At 34.3% G+C, this 18376-nt stretch overlaps 1 protein-coding gene across 3 annotated transcripts in view; it reads left to right on the top strand.

Annotated features, from left to right (window-relative positions):
- LOC125650654 (endoplasmic reticulum membrane-associated RNA degradation protein-like) overlaps window positions 1-18376 on the top strand; it is a 45465-nt gene that overhangs the window by 16303 nt on the left and 10786 nt on the right. For all 3 annotated transcript variants that reach the window (XM_048879113.2, XM_048879112.2, XM_056166369.1), the window contains exons 6-15: window positions 338-468; window positions 1617-1828; window positions 2581-2610; window positions 2728-2796; window positions 3858-4025; window positions 8672-8752; window positions 8848-8918; window positions 12821-12958; window positions 17197-17290; window positions 17383-17567. In XM_048879113.2, coding sequence (XP_048735070.2) covers window positions 338-468; window positions 1617-1828; window positions 2581-2610; window positions 2728-2796; window positions 3858-4025; window positions 8672-8752; window positions 8848-8918; window positions 12821-12958; window positions 17197-17290; window positions 17383-17567 — 1179 coding nt within the window. The remainder of the gene's footprint in view (window positions 1-337; window positions 469-1616; window positions 1829-2580; window positions 2611-2727; window positions 2797-3857; window positions 4026-8671; window positions 8753-8847; window positions 8919-12820; window positions 12959-17196; window positions 17291-17382; window positions 17568-18376) is intronic.

Genomic DNA, 18376 nt, shown 5'->3' with positions numbered 1-18376 from the left:
TAACTTTTTGATGGGAAGTGATCTATCTTTCATATTTCATGTATGCATTCCTTGTGACAAGGCCTTTCTTTTGGTACCAAAGCAAGCAACCAATACTACTGGTAGAAATGAACAATCAGAAGATATTCATAATCAATCATCAGTTACTAGTAAAATTGGAAGCAAAAAACTTATCAATGATGAATTATGATAATTGGTTCATTGGTCTATGGATTTTGCTGTAATTCCAATGGTTAATGTTTACTTGAGCTGTAAAAGAGTGACTCCTCTCTGTAATACATGTTGTATTGAACAAAATGATGAGAAGCTCTGGTATTGTCCAAACTTTGTTCTGTAGGTATGGATGTTTTCTATATCTCACCCTGCCAAGTTTGGGTAAAATCTTAATGGAGAGAGACACACACTTAAAGGCTCACAGACAACTGGTGAAGTTCACGATCAATCCAGAACTCACATCAAATGTTCCAGGTAACTGCTCCAGAACTCACATCAGGTGTTCAAGGTAAATATTCTAGAATTCACCTTGTATTCCAGGTAAGAGAGAATTCAGGTTAGTAGTCCAAATTTCATCCATGTTCTAGAATTCATCTCATGTATTCCAGGTAAGAGTTCCAAACTTCATATTATGAATTCCAGATAAGGTTTCCATAATATGTCTGGTTTGATATAACTAAGAGCTCTTCTGTGTATGAGGTGCATTAAGTGGAACTTTGAATGCCAAAGTGGGACAGAGTTGACCTCAGTCAGTGAGGAAGACAATGAAATGTATTAAAAAGCGGCTTCTCTTTAAATAAGTAAATGTAGCCAACAGAAAATTATTATCGAAAGAAAAGTTTTACTAAATTGGAAAAATAAAAACAATGTCATATTTGCAAGTAATAACCTGGATGTGATACATAGGTGTAATAAAATAATGTGATATAATAAGAATTTCCTGTATCTAATTACTCCCTGAATACTTATCATTTACTATAGTTTGAGTATCGGTCGACGGTTTTGGGTGAATAAACTGAGTATGAGAAACTTACTGAGCACATTCACTTATGCAGTGATGAATATTAATTTGTCCCACTCCTGCATGTAAACACATTGTTTTGTGCCTTACTATGTACGAGAGTTCTCCAAAGGTAAATAACTCGGACGTATTTCGAAATTGGCGTATTCACCTCGCATATTCCAGGTATAGGTTCCAAAATTTACCAACATGTTCCAGATAAGTGGTCATATATTCCAGGTAAGGGTTCCAGAATTTACCTCATGTATTCCAGGTAAATATTGCAGAATTCACCGAATGTACATGTATTCCAAGTAAGGGTTTCGGATCTCACTCCCCCAGGTAAAAGATTCCCATAATCATGGGTAGGCACAATTATTTCCAAGTCATTCTGAATTTATAGGCTAGTATACTATTTTCAAAATCTGCATTTACTCAAAAGTGAGGAAGGCTACACTTGTATAATATATTTAATAGTGAGCATTATATCCATTGTCAATTTGTTTCCGCACTCCAAAATTTAACAGCACATTGTATTAAAAACATTTTCTACGACTTCTCTTCTGCTGTCCTTGAGCCATGAGGGATATCACTTTGGTTAATAATCTTTTGTACTCTCCAGTTCTGAGAAACAACACCCACCTTGTGAAGGAGTTTGTTAGAAAGACGCATTCCTTCCATGGCCGCCAGCTTTTGATACAGAGCTCCCTAGAGTTGATGGCCGAGAACCAGTATTCCTATGCTACCGTTTTATTACTACCCCAGCTAGAGCACGTTCTGAGATTGGTGTTTTGTGGAGTAAATGGATGCTCAGAGAGAGTGCTTACAGCTGAGGTTAGTTCTATTTATGAATGAATAGAGGGAAATTTTCAAATCATATACAATATTAGTTAAAATTGTGATATTAAAAAAACACTGGTATGTTTTGTATATACATTTTACTGTGGTGGTAAGATGGGTTGAATTGCTGGTGGCCAGATAGCTCATTTGGCTAGACCACCTGACCCAGATTTAAATCTCGGTCTGGTGTGTTGCATTTTCTTCCTTCCTTGTTACACCGGATGCCATGGACCAGTCAACTGGATCGACAAAAAAAAAAACCTGCTATGGGATAACGATTCTGTGTTGATGTTTTCAGGGAGTGAAGACAATTAAGGAGGAAGGAATGTGGTCAAACATGTCTATTTCCTGTAGTTAGATCAACTGGTAGACCACGTACCTGACTAGAGTTTATGGGAGTCCTGTTCAAATCTCAGTCTCTTCTGTCACATTTTATCCTAGCTGTTACAGTGCCTTACAGATCATCATATTTTGTGCTATATTTATTCATTTCCTTGTCAGCTTTTCCACCTGTAAATTTACAAACACTATTCTGTCAATGCTGATGGTTACTATCTTGTTACGGTGACAATTTTCAATTTTCCCCTTATCCCCGTGCAACAGTTTGTGCTGGAGAAATACACATGCATTTATCTAGTATTAATCAAGTGTAATTGTATATAATGTGTTATATATGCTTTGTTAGAAAATTCCTCATTAAAAGATGTGATACCTACATTGATTTCATTGTCTACTTTCACTTTTAGTCTTCCACGCTGTACACCACACTTGATGAGGTAGGTTGTCTCCCTTGATCTGACTCTTCTGTTAAAAACACAGTGATAGTGGCATAAGGTTTGTGTATATCAGAAAGATTTAGTCTTCTCATTTTCATTTTGTATTTTTTTAAATAGATATTTGATAAGTATTTGCCTGATGGGAATGTGAACAAACTTCCCGGGACTCTTGGAGAGAATCTAATGGTATGTTAATTTTGTTATCAAAGACATGATGCTATGCCAGATACATTTATTCAATACATCATTATGCATGAAAGAAAGAAAATGATGGTACACTGTAGCTCCGTCATAGATATATTTAGATTTTTTGAAATAAGACAAAAACTCCTAATGTATAAAGCATTAATTAGCCCCGCAATCGTAACTACTCGGCTATTTCTGTAACCGCAAATAAACTTCGTATGTGGATCGACGCCATCAGAGTCTGTTGCCATGTGTACACAAATGTAACTATGTCGCCACACAGACACATGTTGTGATTTAAACAAATGCAGCCAAAATATCACACATAGTTAATATATTCTATCACTATCAAATTCCACTTATATATTTATATATTTGAACGAATAAGATGTTAATGATACCAAATCTGATTCTGTGGTGAAAATTAGTCTTAATTATAAAGTAACACTCTATACAGGGATTAATCTCATCCACATGTGCGCTTCTGGTGAATAAATGCATCAATTTGGTGCAATCTTTGTGCCGGTCCATGTCCGAGTCTTCTTACCGGTTATGGAAATTATAAGGACGATCGCTTGATCTGATTGCCATTAAATACAGTGAAAGTGATGGCAACCATTTTTCTCAAAATTTCTCAATGGCATAGGAATATATATTAATGACTAATAAAAACATTTATTTTGTACTAATTTAAAACAAGAAAAACCTAATAAAACTACATTAGAGAATCACTTTTAGTGTAAAGAAATATATAAGGAAGAATTATTGTCTTGCAAGACAATCATTATTTAATCACCAGAATCACTATTCACGTGCCTGTTTTGAGGTTAAAAAGTGTTTGGAATAATTAGATACTGGTTTTATTACTGAAATATATGATATAGAGCAATTTTCATTAAATTGAATTTTTGGTGACAAAATGACAGATAATGCCCCTATGATAAAGTTAGTGTACCAAGGTAAGTTGGTTTAGGATATATGTCCTCAAGGCTTACACACTAACTATGTTTCTTTGCCCTGTTAAACAGTGCAGTTTAATAATCTATTGTATGCTCATCCAGGACCTACTATTTGACATCCTCGTTTACCCCGATGGACCCAGGGTCAGGGACAAAGTCAGTCACGGAGAGGCTCACATGCAAAATTTCCCAGAATCCTTAGCATGGCTTGTTCTTGTCGCCATGCTGCTTTTAGTCCAGAAGTGTTCCAGTATTACAGATCATGACAAGGTATGGAATATAAATGAAGATTGAATGTTTTATTTTTTGACAACTATTCTGCTTATAATACACATTGGTGTGCCAACAAATTACGTAGCTTTTATTATGAAAATTTGTCCATATACCATGGTTTATTACTAGCAAAACAGATGTAATACAAGATGTGTAAGTGAGACACCAAGCCCCCAGTGGCAATAAAGAAATGCTCCAAGGTCAAGGTCAAAGATCATGGTATCAGGTGAAAGGTTTTGTCATAAGGAATCAATATGCATAATGTGAAAGCCCTACCTTCCAAGAACTTCCTATGCTTATCAGTCAACAGGTTAGAACAACCATGGAATAGCCATATATTCTTTCTTCAACATTATTGGTCAGATTTGCATTTTGTAATGAACACTATTTTTAGCTCACCTGAGCCGAAGGCTCAAGTGAGCTTTTCTGATCAAAATTTGTCCATTGTCTGTCGTCGGCGTTGTAAACTTTTCACATTTTCATCTTCTCAAGAACCACTGGGCCAATTATAACCAAACTTGGCCAAAAGCATCCTTGGGTAAAAGGCTTTCAAGTTTGTTCAAATAAAGGGCCATGCCCCCTTCAAAGGGGAGATAATCACAAAAATGCAAAAATAGGGTGGGGTCATTTAAAAATCTTCTTCTCAAGAACCACTGGGCCAGAAGAGCTGAGATTTACATGAAAGCTTCCTGACATAGTGCAGATTCAAATTTGTTCAAATATGGCCCCTGGGGGTTGGTTGGGGCCACAGTAGGGGATCAAAGTTTTACATAGAAATATATTGGGAAAGTCTTCAGATATGGGCCAAGGTAATTCAGGTGAGCGATGTGGCCCATGGGCCTCTTGTTTAGTATGGCATTGTGATGTTATTGTGAATTATTGTCTAATGGACCACAACATAATTTAAGTTTTTCACAGAATTTTTTTTGGATAAAATACATGTATTTACATGTACTTGTCCAAGTACTATATTGAATGAGATGAGGCAGCAAGCAAAGCCTATTGACCCCTGTGTAGATTCAATCCAGAGTTACTTACATAAACCCTCTCCCAATAGGTTCAATCCAAAGTTACTTACATAAACCCCCTCCCAATAGGTTCAATCCAGAGTTACTTACATAAACACCCTCCCAATAGATTCAATCCAGAGTTACTTACATAAACCCCCTCCCAATAGGTTCAATTCAGAGTTACTTACATAAACCCCCTCCCAATAGATTCAATCCAGATCGTTACTTACATAAACCCCCTCCCAATAGATTCAATCCAGATCGTTACTTCCATAAACCCACTCCCAATAGATTCAATCCAGATCGTTACTTACATAAACCCCCTCCCAATAGATTCAATCCAGATCGTTACTTACATAAACCCCCTCCCAATAGATTCAATCCAGATCGTTACTTACATAAACCCCCTCCCAATAGATTCAATTCAGAGTTACTTACATAAACCCTCTCCCAATAGATTCAATCCAGATCGTTACTTACATAAACCCCCTCCCAATAGATTCAATTCAGATCGTTACTTACATAAACTCCCTCCCAATAGGTTCAATTCAGAGTTACTTACATAAACCCCCTCCCAATAGATTCAATCCAGATCGTTACTTACATAAACCCCCTCCCAATAGATTCAATCAAGATCGTTACTTACATAAACCCACTCCCAATAGATTCAATCCAGATCGTTACTTACATAAACCCCCTCCCAATAGATTCAATTTAGAGTTACTTACATAAACCCCCTCCCTATAGATTCAATCCAGAGTTACTTACATAAACCCCCTCCCTATAGATTCAATCCAGAGTTACTTACATAAACCCCCTCCCTATAGATTCAATCCAGAGTTACTTACATAAGCCGCCTTCCAATAGATGCAATCCAGATCGTTACTTACATAAACCCCCTCACCATAGATTCAATCCAGAGTTAAATGTACTTACATAAACCCCCTCCCAATAGATTCAATCCAGAGTTACTTACATAAACCCCCTCCCAATAGATTCAATCCAGATCGTTACTTACATAAACCCCCTCCCAATAGATTCAATTCAGAGTTACTTACATAAACCCCCTCCCAATAGATTCAATCCAGATCGTTACTTACATAAACCCCCTCCCAATAGATTCAATTCGGAGTTACTTACATAAACCCCCTCCCAATAGATTCAATCCAGATCGTCACTTACATAAACCCTCTCCCAATAGGTTCAATCCAGATCGTTACTTACATAAACCCCCTCCCAATAGATTCAATTCAGATCGTTACTTACATAAACCCCCTCCCAATAGATTCAATTCAGAGTTACTTACATAAACCCCCTCCCAATAGATTCAATCCAGATCGTTACTTACATAAACCCTCTCCCAATAGGTTCAATTCAGAGTTACTTACATAAACCCCCTCCCAATAGATTCAATTCAGAGTTACTTACATAAACCCCCTCCCAATAGATTCAATCCAGATCGTTACTTACATAAACCCCCTCCCAATAGATTCAATCCAGATCGTTACTTACATAAACCCCCTCCCAATAGATTCAATCCAGAGTTACTTACATAAACCCCCTCCCTATAGATTCAATCCAGATCGTTACTTACATAAACCTCCTCCCAATAGGTTCAATCCAGATCGTTACTTACATAAACCCCCTCCCAATAGATTCAAACCAGATCGTTACTTACATAACAGACAAGAGGCCGATGGTCCAATTGTTACTCACCAGAGCAGTATCTTATTCCAATATATTGTTATGTATACTTGTATTTGTAGCCCATTGGTCATGGTAGGAACAAACATTGTATGAGGATGTTTAAGAAATGAATTTCATATTTTTGAAAATACATGAGGATATAAACTGACATTTCACGTTGACATACTTCATAAAGTTAATGCTTCATGAAAAGTATGCCAATGTTTGTTGCAGTTCATACCCTCAAATATTTTCAAAAATAAATTCCATTTTTGATGTATACATTCTACTAAATCCCAGCTGTTAGAATAGACATGCTATATTTATCAAGATTCCTATATGTGCATTGTTTGTAGCTGCATTGCATTCATGAGGATATGGCTATCATTACAATTTGTAAAGATGTCAATGACAAAAACATTAGGAATGTACGCAAATATTGTAAATGTAAGTATGTACATAATAATGCAAGCATCCTCATAGTTTGTTCATGTCCGACATGGGTTATGTATTGAAGATTTAGAAATTCAAACTTGCTTAAACTATCCCCATTCCACCTTAAACATGGCAAGGGTATTAAAAATGCATTGTACTTGTACTTGTAGATTATCGCAATTCACCTTTGAATTAGAATGCTTTACCCGATATAGTATTGGGTTGTGTGATGACACAACTGAATGAGACGATTGAACAATTTGAATGACATGTTTGATGTAATACAACAAGAGTTTTCATTGGCCGATTACAGCCCGCCCACTTTCTCGAGCAGATTCAGGTGGACAGACTAGAAAATTACTAGCTGGAGAACTGTAGCTCTCTGAAATAATATCCACCTCTTATAAAAACCTTCGATTTACAGGGCACAAAAAGCTGCGCATGGTTGAGGCCTGATATCGGTGCATTCTTGTGTTGCTGTCTCATAAATTCAATATTAAAAAAAATCTTAAGATAATTTCCTACTACACTTGTGTCCAAACATACCTTCAAATATTCATTAAAGCCACATACAACCCGAAAACTCGCAGCTTCAAATGATTTCGTTTGTTGACATAGCCATGTTAGGTAGCCAGTCAATTCGAACTCTTGCTATTGGTATCTATTCATGAAATTGGTTGTAAGTCATATGTATTCGCTCTTCATTTATTATCAACACGAATAATTAATAGAAATTAAAAATATAGTTTTTGTAACGGTAAAATAAGCTTTTGATTAGCGAAAATGCTACATAAGCCCATTATGTGGCAGAGATGGAGACCGCGCCGGCCGTCCAGACTAATGAAAGCCACACTGCCATGAGTTTAGCTATTTGAATAATTATCATTTAATGGAACTGGGATGATATATTATTTAAAATATTTAGCTAACATATTTGTGGGGTATTAGTTCACATCTAGACGCTATTGTGCTAGTATGGAAATGAACTGGGATTCGAATTGACTGGCTACCTAACATGGCTACCTCAACGAACGAAATCATCAAAAGCTGTGAGTTCTTTTGGGTTGTATGGGGCTTTAATAAATATTTGAAGGTATGTTTGGACACAAGTATGGTAGGAAAATATGTTAGGGATTTTTGGATATTAAATTTATGAGACAACAACACAAGAATACAACTTTTTCTCTTTCTTTCTTTGAAGTTTGTTTCCATCTGGCCATCATGTTTTCGAATGCTGACTACTCCCATATAAGGGAATTTGGGCGGACTTATACATATGGACCAATGAGAGTTTCTGTTGCATTTCGCATTTGTATTACAAACAGATTCAATTGTGTCGTCACACAACGCAATACTATATCGGCCAAAGCGTTCTAATTCAAAGGTGAATTGCGATAATAGTCGAATTCTATTCAGTTCTAATGTGTAAAATTTTATCAAGCTTATACATGTATTTTGATTAGCATTCAATTGATTCTAGATTCTCAAAATCTTTATTCTTTTCTTTCAAAGGAAGAATGGTTGAAAAGGTTGACATTCTTTGAGTTACAATATTCCTCAGTTTATCACCCCATCTCCATCATTAAACAAAAGGTAAAACAGCGTTCACTTCAGTTCAACTTTAATTGTGTCAATCAAAATAATCAGAGATTGATTATTTGAATTTGAGGAGATTTTTTTTTTTATAGATCATTGAAGTGGGGAACATTGTTGCAACATTTCCTGATGATGTTCAACATGACAAAACTCTTACTCAAAGGTAAGCTTAAATATCAAAGCCCACAGGGAGAAAAGAAATCACAGTAGATAATCATGTCCATGTTAATCTAGACCATGCTTTACAAAATATGCTGAAAATCATGTGGTCTCCACTCTGAAGACAATCTAGTAGTCTCCAGTTTGTGAACAAATGCATGAGGTTGATTAGAACATACAGAAGATATGCACTTTGATATCTTTAGCTATGTACTTATATTTCATACAGTCCTATGTAATGGTTTTGTCCTACCGAAGACCCTCCTGAAGATTGTAAAATAATTTACTTTATTTAAAGAAAAACTCTACTTTGTCAACTGTGATGTCATGTATGGCTTATACATAGCAGCCAGCTTCCATGTATTATGTAATATAGCACGTCATGTGACTTAATCAGAACCAGTCAAATTTTTACATTTTTGTCAGTACAGGTACTCACTGGGAATATGCGTTGTATGAATAACGAAATGTAACTAGAAATTCTATATAACTGCATGTATATACTATAACTGTATTTACTGAGATGTAACAAGAAATTCTATATAACTGTATATACCAAGATGTAATATGAAATTCTATATAACTGCATGTACATACCGAGTTGTAACAAGAAATTTTTTATCTCAGATGTAACTAAAAATTCTATATAACTGTATGTACTGAGATGTAACTAGAAATTCTATATAACTGTATATACTGAGATGTAACTAGAAATTCTATGTAACTGTATATACTGAGATGTAACAAGAAATTCTATATAACTGTATATACCGAGATGTAACAAGAAATTCTATATAGCTGCATGTATATACTATAACTGTATTTACTGAGATGTAACAAGAAATTCTATATAACTGTATATACCAAGATGTAACTAGAAATTCTATATAACTGTATATATTGAGATGTAACTAGAAATTCTATATAACTGTATATATTGAGATGTAACTAGAAATTCTATATAACTGTATGTACTGAGATGTAACTAGAAATTCTATATAATTGTATATACTGAGATGTAACTAGAAATTCTATATAACTGTATATACTGAGATGTAACTAGAAATTCTATATAACTGTATATACTGAGATGTAACTAGAAATTCTATATAACTGTATATACTGAGATGTAACAAGAATTTTTTTATAACTGTATTTACTGAGATGTAACAAGAAATTCTATATAACTGTATATACTGAGATGTAACAAGAAATTCTATATAACTGTATATACTGAGATGTAACTAGAAATTCTATATAACTGTATATACTGAGATGTAACAAGAATTTTTTTATAACTGTATTTACTGAGATGTAACTAGAAATTCTATATAACTGTATATACTGAGATGTAACTAGAAATTCTATATAACTGTATATACTGAGATGTAACTAGAAATTCTATATAACTGTATATACTGAGATGTAACAAGAAATTCTATATAACTGTATATACTGAGATGTAACTAGAAATTCTATATAACTGAATATACTGAGATGTAACTAGAAATTCTATATAACTGTATGTACTGAGATGTAACTAGAAATTCTATATAACTGTATATACTGAGATGTAACAAGAAATTCTATATAACTGTATGTATATACTATAACTGTATTTACTGAGATGTAACAAGAAATTCTATATAACTGTATATACCAAGATGTAATATGAAATTCTATATAACTGCATGTACATACCGAGTTGTAACAAGAAATTTTTTATCTCAGATGTAACTAAAAATTCTATATAACTGTATGTACTGAGATGTAACTAGAAATTCTGTATAACTGTATATACTGAGATGTAACTAGAAATTCTATATAACTGTATTTACTGAGATGTAACAAGAAATTCTATATAACTGAATATACCGAGATGTAACTAGAAATTCTATATAACTGTATATACTGAGATATGTAACTAGAAATTCTATATAACTGTATATACTGAGATGTAACTAGAAATTCTATATAACTGTATATACTGAGATGTAACAAGAAATTCTATATAACTGCATGTATATACCGAGATGTAAGAAGAATTTTTTTTATAATTGTATATACCGAGATGTAACTAGAAATTCTATATAACTGTATATACTGAGATGTAACTAGAAATTCTATATAACTGAATATACCGAGATGTAACTAGAAATTCTATATAACTGTATATACTGAGATGTAACTAGAAATTCTATGTAACTGTATATACTGAGATATGTAACTAGAAATTCTATGTAACTGTATATACTGAGATGTAACAAGAAATTCTATATAACTGCATGTATATACTGAGATGTAACTAGAAATTCTATATAACTGTATATACTGAGATGTAACAAGAAATTCTATATAACTGCATGTATATACCGAGATGTAACAAGAATTTTTTTATAATTGTATATACTGAGATGTAACTAGAAATTCTATATAACTGTATATACTGAGATGTAACTAGAAATTCTATGTAACTGTATATATTGAGATGTAACTAGAAATTCTATATAACTGTATATACTGAGATGTAACTAGAAATTCTATGTAACTGTATTTATTGAGATGTACCTAGAAATTCTATTCACTGTATATACCAAGATGTAATATGAAATTCTATATAACTGCATGTATATACTGAGTTGTTACAAGAAATTTTTTATCTCAGATGTAACTAAAAATTCTATATAACTGTATGTACTGAGATGTAACTAGAAATTCTATATAACTGTATATACTGAGATGTAACTAGAAATTCTATGTAACTGTATATACTGAGATGTAACAAGAAATTCTATATAACTGTATATACCGAGATGTAACTAGAAATTCTATATAACTGTATGTACTGAGATGTAACTAGAAATTCTATATAATTGTATATACTGAGATGTAACTAGAAATTCTATATAACTGTATATACTGAGATGTAACTAGAAATTCTATATAACTGAATATACTGAGATGTAACTAGAAATTCTATATAACTGTATATACTGAGATGTAACAAGAATTTTTTTATAACTGTATTTACTGAGATGTAACAAGAAATTCTATATAACTGTATATACTGAGATGTAACAAGAAATTCTATATAACTGTATATACTGAGATGTAACTAGAAATTCTATATAACTGCATGTATATACCGAGATGTAACAAGTATTTTTTTTATAACTGTATATACTGAGATGTAACAAGAAATTCTATATAACTGTATATACTGAGATGTAACTAGAAATTCTATATAACTGCATGTACTGAGATGTAACTAGAAATTCTATATAACTGTATGTACTGAGATGTAACTAGAAATTCTATATAACTGCATGTACTGATATGTAACTAGAAATTCTATATAACTGTATATACTGAGATGTAACTAGAAATTCTATATAACTGTATATACTGAGATGTAACTAGAAATTCTATATAACTGTATGTACTGAGATGTAACTAGAAATTCTATATAACTGTATATACTGAGATGTAACAAGAAATTCTATATAACTGTATATACCGAGATGTAACTAGAAATTCTATATAACTGTATATACTGAGATGTAACAAGAATTTTTTTATAATTGTATATACTGAGGTAACAAGAATTTTTTTATAATTGTATATACTGAGATGTAACTAGAAATTCTATGTAACTGTATATACTGAGATATGTAACTAGAAATTCTATATATAAAATGTATATACCGAGATGTAACTAGAAATTCTATATAACTGTATATACCGAGATGTAACTAGAAATTCTATATAACTGTATTTACTGAGATGTAACTAGAAATTCTATATAACTGAATATACCGAGATGTAACGAGAAATTCTATGTAGCTGTAGATACTGAGATATGTAACTACTGTATACTGAGATGTTTCTTTCTTTACCTGTACACAGGGATAGATGTTCAACATTCAGGCTGTGTGAAGAGGACAAACAAGTGTTTGATGAAGTACAGGAGGTGACAAAAGACATTGTTCTGTCCATCTGTCAGAGCTGGGATAAACATCACACAGCAGAGGAAATAAATCAAGGGTACCAGTTAACAATAAATCAGGGGTACCAGTTAACAATAAATCAGTGGTACCAATTAACAATAAATCAGGGGTACCAGTTAACAATAAATCAGGGGTACCAGTTAACAGTAAATCAGGGGTACCAGTTAACAATAAATCAGGTGTACCAGTTAACAATAGTTATGTACACTGTTTGTAGGGTCAATTCGGATTATAAGATAAGATAGGCCCAGAGGGCATAACAGTAAGACAGTTTATAAAGAAGGAAATTCAAAAAAGATAGAAAGTTTACAACATTAACTACAGGTTACATTACATGCATGATATTTCTACAGTGCCAACATATGTTTGCAATGAATGAAATATGAAACAATTGATTCATAAAAAAAAAAAAATGCAAATAGTTCTATCTAGTGGAATTTGGAACAAAGTATCACCATTTTCATAGATTTACAAGTTTATCACCATTCATAGATTTACAAGTTTATCACCATTCATAGATTTACAAGTTTATCACCATTTTCATAGATTTACAAGTTTATCACCATTCATAGATTTACAAGTTTATCACCATTTTCATAGATTTACAAGTTTATCACCAGATATACAAGTTTATCACCATTCATAGATTTACAAGTTTATCACCATTCATAGATTTTACAAGTTTATCACCATTCATAAATTTACAAGTTCATGGTATCTATTCAGTCATTTTTTCTCTCAACATTACTGTCAGATGAATTACTGTAGATTCCTAATTAAAAACGAGAAATTAATGTCTGATTGACTATCCTTGTGGAATCTATAATCTTGTGTTCATTTGCATTGCATGTTACAGTAAAACTCGAATATAGCGAACACAGATATAGCGAAATTAGGCTATAGCGAAGTGAAATCGATTTCCCCGGCACATTCTTTATCTATTCTATATAAAAATATTCGCCTATAACAAACACGGATATAGGGAATTTATGGATATTACGAAGTAAATTCCTATTCCCCTTGAATTAAAAATGAACGTATAAATCACGTTTTATAATGAATTTATTTATTTTTTATTTGTTGGTTTTTTCTTCTTCATTTTAAATGCCTTGTGATTCTTAACAATTGCTTTCCATTGCCATAAAGGATCCATATTTATTACGAAATTTCTGTTTGTATTTTTAGGTCACCTGAATTCATTCAGGTGACCTATTGCTATCTGTTTTTGTCCGTCGTCATTCGTCGTGCGTCGTGCGACGTGCGTCGTGCGTTAACATTTGAACATTTTCAGCTTCTTCTTTGAAACCCCTGAACCAATTTCAACCAATTTTGGCATATAGCATCTGTGGGTGGAGGGGAACAAAAATTGTGAAATTCGTGGTCCCTGCCCCCCTGAGGCCTGAGGGGTGGGGCAAAAACCATCAAAATGAGTGTAATTTTAAAAAATCTTCTTCTTTACTCCTGGACATCAAGAAGCCAAACTGTGGGCATAATTATAATGAGCGTTGAGCCCTCTACCAAAATTGTGAAATTCATGGCCCCTGGGGCAGGGGTTCTTGTATTGGTCATATAGTGAAAGTGTAGAAATTCTTTGAAAATCTTCTTCTCTGTCTCTGGGTATTAAGTAGACAAACTAATAGCATGGTAATGATGAGCAAGGATGCCTCTTTATACCCCCCACAACAAGTTGTGGGGGGTATACTGGAATCGGGTTGTCCGTCTGTAGACGCAATGGTTTCCGGGCTCTAAAGCATTATCCTTTCCACCTACCGTCACCATATCATATATATGGACTACCCATGGGATGAAGATGTTCCCTATCGATTTTGGGGTCAAAAGGTCAAAGGTCAAGCGCACTGGACATTGAAGTAGCAATATGGTTTCCGGGCTCTAAAGCGTTATCCTTTCCACCTACAGTCACCATATCAAGCATATGGACTACCCATGGGATGAAGATGTTCCCTATCGATTTTGGGGTCAAAAGGTCAAAGGTCAAGTGCACTGGACATTGAAGTAGCAATATGGTTTCTGGGCTCTAAAGCGTTATCCTTTCCACCTACAGTCACCATATCATATATATGGACTACCCATGGGATGAAGATGTTCCCTATCGATTTTGGGGTCAAAAGGTCAAAGGTCACGCGCACTGGACATTGAAGTAGCAATATGGTTTCCGGGCTCTAAAGCGTTATCCTTTCCTCCTACAGTCACCATATCATACATATGGACTACCCATGGGATGAAGATGTTCCCTATCGATTTTGGGGTCAAAAGGTCAAAGGTCATGCGCACTGGACATCGAAGTAGCAACACTTAGAAAAGAGGTAGTTTATACCTATTACCAACACCCTTTGGGAGATTGGGGTAAGCGGGGGGTATTCTTAGTGAGCATTGCTCACAGTACCTCTTGTTAAAAATTGTGAAATTCATGGCCCCTGGATCAGGGGTTCTGGTGCTAGGGTGGGGCTCCATAAGTCATATAGTGAAAATGCAGTATTTCTTTGAAAATCTTCTTCTCTGTCCTTGGGTATTAAGTAGACAAACCAATAGCATGGTTATGATGAGCAAGGATGCCTCTTTCAAAATTGTGAAATTCATGGCCCCTGGGTCAGGGGTTCTGGTATTAGGGTGGGGCCCTATTGATCATATAGTGAAAATGCATTTTATTTCTTTGAAAATCTTCTCCTCTGCTGCTGGGTATTAAGTAGACAAACTAATAGTATGACAATGATGATCAAGGATGCTTCTTTCAAAACTGAAATTTATGGCCCCTGGGTCAGGGGTTCTGGTGCAAAGGCGGGGCTGACCACATAGCTATTCAATGTTTCTTCCATCCAAAAGTAAAATTCTTATATTTAAACACAAACCTAATTCAAACATTGGAAGGTTGTTACATGATACTCAGGTGACCTATAAGGCCCCTGGGCCTCTTGTTTTTCAAAAGAGGTTGTTAACGCAAAACAATATATACACATAAGTGACAGTATTGTTACTATTCTCGTTAATTAAATTTGAAGTTTAATTGCATTTATTTTATCATACACTCCTTTATTTGTGTAAAGCAACAAATAAATGACAACTGCAATAGACTGTTTGCATGTATTACACATAATTTTGTTGACATTTTTCTTTCGACATGTACTTGCGTGACTTAATAATCCATCAAGATAAATTATCATAATTATATAAATCAGTGTGTAAATTTCTTTTATAAGATATTTCTCAAAAATGCACTGGCTTAATTTCTCTTAGAGACTATACACAAGCAAATATATCGATTGCTGCTTTCTTATACAACTGATATACATGTAGAACAAATCAGTTTTATAATGAATTTGTTATATTTGAATTATGAATTCACTATACATGTATAGCGAATTACGCTTATAGCGAATTTTTATAGAGTGTCCGCAGAAATTCGCTGTATCAGAGTTTTACTGTACTAGTATACTATTGATGGAATTATGGTATGCAAATGTTAGAATAAAACTGCTACCATAGAATTTCTAATCAACGCTTCTCATGTAGCAATTAGAAATTGAGTTATATTTTTTTCATCATTATTATTTGATCTCATAATCCTTCTAATTATTTATTGATATCATTATATTCTTTATGATATGTGATAATAGACTTCAAAGAAACCTTTTATAAATGGCAATACAGGAGAGAGAACTATTCCATTTTAAAACTTCATTATTCAGTGCATGTATAAGCAGCATCGTATAATGATGCTTTATTAGATTATAAGTGTCAGATTTATTTTCATAAGAATTAAGAATGTCTTTCAAGATATTTCATGAAATGGCTTGATAAAAACCATACTACAGTACAGTAATCATTTGACTATAATAATCACAATATCAGTCGATACCAGCCATGGACAAAGCTTTCTTCATCATGTTCAAATTCTTAAAGTCAGAATATCTTGTCACCTGTCTTTGTAACCCACCTACATGTAGCATGGAATGATTTCACAATGAAGAGTCCCAGATCAACTAGTACTATGCCATCGACTTTCTGGTTGTTAGAAACAAGATGGATGGCTGGATGGCATGAAATATAAATCACTGAAAGTTTGAACTCACAATTTTATGTTCTTGTGATTTGAATTTTAAAAAACCCAAGTCGTGGAATTTAGTTTTTGTATAAAATAAGGACCCTACAGTACATGACCGGAAAACAGTTCATTTCTAGATTTTAATCATGCCTATTTTATCTTTCATTATCATTGCTACCTTAAATGTCAGATTTATTGTGGGATTTTATGTCCAGCTTGTTTCAAGTGTTTTGTGATGGAAGAACATTACTCCAGGGGCTGATGGAGGAAAACCTCTCCACCCTGTACAGATTCCATGCCAAGCAGGAGGCATGTGTGCATTTGTATTGAAATTGTATAATTATATGATTTTCATATACATATCATTTCACTTTAACTGAAATGATCTACCTGTTATCAAGGACTTGGACATTAATAGGACTGGCGGACAGGAGGCTGAAATTGCAAGTCTGCTTTCCCGCATTCTGAGAGAGCTACAAACGGTTATACAGCAGGTGCTTGTCTCCCTTAGAACCAGACAGGAACAGCTGATTGGGCGTCAGCTGAGGTCCAGACAGAGGGAGAACCTCATACGCCTCATTAGAAGGTAATGTATAGCACACAATGGTAACTAGAGGGGCTTCTGCTAGGTACCAGACAGAGAGAGAACCTCATATGCCTCATTAGAAGGTAATGTATAGCACACAATGGTAACTAGAGGGGCTTCTGCTAGGTACCAGACAGAGGGAGAACCTCATACGCCTCATTAGAAGGTAATGTATAGCACACAATGGTAACTAGAGGGGCTTTTGCTAGGTACCAGACAGAGAGAGAACCTCATATGCCTCATTAGAAGGTAATGTATAGCACACAATGGTAACTAGAGGGGCTTCTGCTAGGTACCAGACAGAGGGAGAACCTCATGTGCCTCATTAGAATGTTTTGTTTGTTTGTTGTTTTGAATCCCATTTGGGAATTTTCACCAGAAATGTCACCAACTTCAGCTGAAGTGCCACAAATTTTGACCTATGCCTGGAACGTATGACCCTAGCAGTGAGGCTTCTTTATCGTGCCATCACCAACTGTGACATGAGACCTCTATTTAGATAATGTGAGGCAATTGTTGTCATACAAATAGGAGCAATTGCTTGGGTCTTGGCAGACCGAGAACCACACATGGTTCATAAGAGGGTGATTTAAATCAGACAATGAATTGATTAGGGTGGAGGGGGGGGATGTCAGGTCCTGGCAGTGGGAGAACCACATGCTGCTCAGTTGAAGGTAATATAAAATAGACAGTGTGCAACTGCTTTTTCTGCTGACTTTCTAATTGAAGTGCACTACTCATACATACATGTAACTATATATCTGTTCATTTATGATTGCACCGATCTGTTACTCTTGGAAAATTTGCTA

This window comes from Ostrea edulis, chromosome 5 (assembly GCF_947568905.1).
Source record: "Ostrea edulis chromosome 5, xbOstEdul1.1, whole genome shotgun sequence".
Taxonomy (NCBI): Eukaryota; Metazoa; Mollusca; class Bivalvia; order Ostreida; family Ostreidae; genus Ostrea; species Ostrea edulis.
Note: the sequence above shows the minus strand (reverse complement) of the source record. Positions and strands in the feature narration are given on the sequence as shown.